The 5654-nt window shown below is 30.2% G+C and overlaps 1 protein-coding gene across 1 annotated transcript; it reads right to left on the bottom strand.

The window, feature by feature from the left end:
- Positions 1-983: 983 nt before the first annotated feature.
- Positions 984-5058, bottom strand: LOC149557509 (16 kDa phloem protein 1-like). The gene is made up of 7 exons (XM_089785990.1): positions 4870-5058; positions 3650-3754; positions 3448-3574; positions 2078-2149; positions 1954-1999; positions 1685-1837; positions 984-1286 (listed from the first exon to the last, which is right to left on the bottom strand). The coding sequence occupies exons 1-7, from the start codon at positions 4910-4912 to the stop codon at positions 1266-1268; spliced, it is 567 nt and encodes a 188-aa protein (XP_089642116.1). The 5' UTR covers positions 4913-5058; the 3' UTR covers positions 984-1265.
- Between the last annotated feature and the right edge of the window lie 596 nt (positions 5059-5654).

The raw sequence follows: 5654 nt of genomic DNA, 5'->3' as shown, positions 1-5654 counted from the left end.
TACCCTATGGAACCTTATTTATGGTTGTGAGATTGTTTTAGGTTCTTTAGTCACTCTATACGTTTGTTTGGGTTCTCTTTGAAATATTATGCCCCAAAATTTAATTTTTCACTATTTAGATATCCAAAAAAAACTCAATAAGGCTCCTGAACACCTTTTGTGTGCTCAAATAATACCTCACGCCATACTTTGACCACTCTACCCTAAAATCTACCCCCTTTGTGATGTTTCCATACTCTACAGACATGTCCCCACTTGTTGCCCTTAAAAAAACTTCAAATATGACCACTGCCACTTAGTAACTCATAACATAAAAAAACATAATAAAGTGATGTATCAAATATCAACCCAAAGATCATTGTGCCTCAAAATTATAATATTTTAGGAAAAAAAAAATGATGGCAGTTAGTTGGATTACTGAGAGCGTGAAAACATTTGCTAGTCATGCTAAACAAGATTTCATCAAGTGTAATAGCACTAGAAAATAAAAAATGGCTGCAAAAAAGCTAAAATAAAACTCAAAACATAATATAAGGTGAACTTGTTTTGTACACTAAAGCTAAACAAATGTAATTAACAAGTCCAAAATATATCACAACAATTTCATTTTGTTTGCATTACAATATATGCTAGATGGTCTAAATTTTAAATAAATATCAAATATTTTGAAATACACCTGAAAAGTATCAAATCATCTTTATGTCATACCAAATATTGACATTTAATGAAAATTGTGCATTCACATGGCAACTAGCATATATGAGTACCATTTCCAAAAACACACTAGTGCAAGATCTTTATTTGTCAAAGAATATGATACTGAGACAAAATTAAAATTAAAATTAAAATGAATATATTGAATGGCATTTACTTTAGTAATCAACTCACAACAACTAATGCTTACATTATACAACAACCTAGATGTAATATATATATCAAAGATATTCTTTAAATTTTATAATCTCAATAATAATAAATTTGGATGAGTAATATTTGCTCTATTGATAGAGATTTCACATTCAAAATCATTAACAATTCAATTCAAAATTTGAATACAAAAGTGTGAAACACTCTATAAAATTCCTCTCTTGTGTAAATTTCTTTGCATAAGCTTTATGTCATCTATCAAACCTTCCTTCAACAACACAATATTCAAAACATAGATGATAAAGCTGTTAGGATTGGATCATCAATGATCTATGGCAGTTGAGTCATGGTCCTCCTCCACACATTTGTCATTTGTTTTCCAAATCCTGTTAGTGACCTTAGGACCTAAGTCCTATATACTTCACAAAGAAAAGACAAATATTTTAGTTTCATAATTATGAATTATACAACTATATAAAATTTAACACACTTTTATAAATACTTTTTCTACATAATATTCATCTAATGAAATCTGATTCTCACAATACATTGAGAATATTGTAAGTATTTTTTAATTTGATTATGTTTTAGTTTTTCATTAATATTTTAGGTTACATTGTACAATCTATCATTAAGATTATGAAAAATTCCATTTAAAAACTCTAAGAATATCGAACTTTAAAACAAGAGTAATTTAATATTTAATTTATACTACTTTATTTATATAGAAGGGGAGAGAGATTGTGTTTATTATTATAAACAATATCTCATAATAATAAGTATGATGATGGGTAAAGTAGCTACAATAAATATTTACCTCTAGTGCCTTGTTAATGAGAAAGAGACCAATTTTTTCCAAAATCTTGTCAAGTGAGATATTCCCCAAAGCATTGGTGAACATGGGAAGACCCACATCTTCAACAGGCTCTTCATTGTTCATCAATGGTGGGGCACTTGGTGCTATTCTTGCCTGCAATTACATTGGCCTTTTCTTTTACAAAGCCCCAATCAAATCATTTGATTTTGAACACCAACATATATATCAAAAAGCATTACAACGTAAATTGAAAATAATTTTTAACTTACTTCACTTTGTAGAATAGCCATACTGAGCTTTACTTCCCCAGCAAATCTGATTTATCAAATTAAAGATTAAAATCTAGTCTTAAAAATGGAATTAAAAATGGGTATAAGAGCAATAGATACATACTTCTTGTGTTTGTCAACAATAGGCCAATCCGTTTCATCATATCCCAAAGATAGAACTCTTTGTAAGTATACCCTGTGTTCACACAACATACTTTTATTATATGGTCTATAAAGTAATTAAATTTAAATTTATTACTAGGTATGTAATTTGTTTTAATAAATTAAATTATTAATTAAATAGATTTTCTTCATGTCAAATTATATCACTGACTTGTACTTCATTAGTAGTTCTCAAAAGCTTATTGTTCACTACATATGAACCATTCATCTATCATTCACTAAGTATGAATGTTTCACTTAGTCTCCATTACTTCTATATGACAATGTTCATAAGGTTGAAGCATTGAAACTTCTTCGAAGAGTGAGTTTGATCATGTGTGCAAGCTACATGATCTTGATGTTCATAGAAACTATGGTTGCATGTACTCTAGATAAAATAATATTGGGTAACAAGCAAAGTGGATTTGATGTTTGTGGAAGCTTCATAGCTAAGAAAACTTGAGTCAAAATGGCATTGGGTCAATAAGCTCTCAAGAAGTATATATGTTCATCCTTGTAAGCATCACTAATTGTGATGATTGCTAAGTGGACAATTCATACTCATGAAAGATGAGCTCTTGTGAATTACCACTCTTAAAATATGAATCTATGAAATTAATTGAAATTCTTGTTAGGTAGATTGTTTTCCTTCCTGTGTCAAGTTATGTGATGTTTTATTTGATTTTAGTTGTAAGATTTTTCGAGTCAATCTTATTGACTTGTACATAAATATACAAGAATTCATCTCTCATAAATATGAAATCTAATTAGAACTCATTACATGTATGCAATGATGCTCATATGGATGAAGCATTGAAATATCCTTAAAGTTCACCAATCCTCGACCTTGATAAAAGAGTGCAAGCTAAATGATTTTGATGGTGGTGTAAACATCATGGTTGAATGCACTTGAGTTAAAATGGTACTAAGTAGTAAGTCAACTGAATTTGATGTTGCTAAAAATTCTATAGTAAAACCACACTTGAGATGAAATAATATTAGGATGGGTGACTTCTAGAAATCTTGATGTTTCTCACTTGCAAGCATCACTAATTGGGGTTATTATTAATTGAATTTCATGAAATATAATTCCCCTACTTCTAAAATATAAGTTAATAAGATTAATTCAAAATAATTTGATTAACTCTAATAAAAAATATTAGATAGTTAAAAATTTGTCAAAAGCCATTAACTTAAAATGATTAAGCTAAAGAGCTCTATAGTAGAATAGTTAATTGCTTAAGAGTTCTTAAATGATAGCAAATTATCAGCTCAGATGCTTCAAGTGTTCCTAAAAACACTTATGTCAAAGCTACAATATGAAGACATTACCTCCCAGAGCCAATGAACGTGTCAACGGCCACAGAGTTTTTGCTGTACACGTGGACATCCAGCTGGTCAACATCTTCAATTAGTCGAAAATAATACTTTTGGTTGTAACTCGGATTGTTACCTCCCTCTGCAAATTTAGAGCCACGTCATCAGTCCATACCCACATGGACCTCAAAACTATCCAGCTCAACAAAAAGCTTACCTTTGTAGGTTGTAGTTTTGAATTCCATACCCACGTAATCAAGCCACACGTAAGGATGCTGCTTGGTAAACAAGTTCATGTTCTTCAGCTTGCTACATCCATGGACTGTCAATGTAACATGCCATGTCAGCCCCAAAAACAAATATATAATAAGTAATATTAGAATTTAAGAAATTAATCATATATATTGGGTTTCTTCTCATTATATATATATATAGAGGGCTCTCCATTATTACATCAAAAGTTATATGAAAAAAGTTGTATGAATTGTGTAAGTTGTAAGAATTGGGTTTTGAACATTAAAATAGAAGCTATAAGTTGACATGGAAGTTGATTATAAGAATTGGGTTTTCCGACATTAAAACAGAAGTTATAGGAGTTGGGTCCTCTATTATTGAAATGGAAGTAGGATTTTGAAGGTATAAGAATTGGATCTGGAACTTTAAAATAGAAGTTATGCAAATTGGGTTCTTGGTTATTGAAATGGAATCTGACTTATTAGGTTCTCAGACATTAAAAGAATGTTATACGAATTGGGTTCTCCATCATTGAAATGGAAGTGGGATTTGGCAGTTAGAAAAATTGGGTTCTCCAAATTTAAAATAGAAGTTATACAATTTGGATCCTCGGTCATTGAAATGGAAGTGAGATTTGGAAGTTATAAGAATTGGGTTCTCGACATTAAAATAGAAGATGTACGAATTAGGGTCTCCATGGAATTAGGATTTGGAAGTTATAAGAATTGGGTAATGAGAATATAAAATAGAATTTATACAAATTGAATTCTCCCTAATTAAAATGGAAGAAAGATTTGAAAATTATAAGAATTGAGTTCTTCACCATGAATTACAGAAATTGAATTCAATGTCATGCAAATTTGAAAATTATAAGAATTGAGTTCTTCACCATGAATTACAGAAATTGAATTCAATGTCATGCAAATGGAAGTTAAGAACTAGATTTGAAAGTCATATAAATTGAATTCTCAGCTATTAAAATGTAAGCTATATAAATTGAATTCTCTCCCTTAACACAGGAGTTATATATTAGTTAAATTCTCTATCACTAAAACTGAGTTCAATTATGTCGAAATCCTCAATAAATCCCGAAACAATCAGAGAATTCTATGGAAACAAACAACAAATTTTGCAAATCAACTAAGAATCTCATAACTATCAACAATATAGATATAAAAGTTCCGATTATAGATATCACATTACCTGTTATCTCCAGCACAGGATTGAGGCCTCCATAAGCATCCATCTTTTTTTTGCAGAGAGAGCTTCAGAGAACGTGAATCTCAATCTTGAACATGTTCTCTGATTGACAATAATTATGCAGAGTGGACTTGAGCAGAAGAAATTCTGTGTGTTAATTGGTTGGCATTAGGTATAACTGTATGATATTTGGTAGAGCATATACAATATATAAATTCTGAGAAGCCAGAGAAGACAAGGAGGAAAAGAAAGAGATTCCCCTGGAGTGACGTTAGGTTAGCGTGTTCAGCCCTTACAAGTTCCCATTGAAGTTAACGTAAGCTTTTAAAACAGTTTTGTTTGGAACACACATCAACATCCTTGCATAAATATTGATGTTACCCATAGAACAAGTTACTGAATCTATTAACAACTGGGGAACATTGAAAAGAGAGATTCAGCTACTTCCCATGTTCATCGAATTTCAGATTTTTTTTTTTATTGAGTTTCTAGCGAATTCCACAAACTAAGGACTTTATCTCATCATTGTGGTTTTTAATAGTTGGGAAAGGGATGTGTTAGATATGCTTCCATTTAAATAGAATGTTAAGTTGGGAGGTCAATACCTTTAAGATGGTAGTAAAGAATTATGTTATGTAGGTTAAGCATAGAGGTCAAAGGTGAGTTTGATTGTATATTTGGTTGAAATGACATAATATATTAAATTATGTGCAGTGGTTTTTTATATATAAATTGTATGTTTTTTTAGTAGAAGGGTATTAATAGTTGTTATAATTAATTTTATAGAT

Source organism: Cupressus sempervirens, chromosome 5, assembly GCF_028749045.1.
Source record: "Cupressus sempervirens isolate cs-2001-9-10 chromosome 5, ASM2874904v1, whole genome shotgun sequence".
NCBI lineage: Eukaryota > Viridiplantae > Streptophyta > Pinopsida > Cupressales > Cupressaceae > Cupressus > Cupressus sempervirens.
The sequence above is the reverse complement of the archived record's forward strand: the minus strand, read 5'-3'. Positions and strand labels throughout refer to the sequence as shown.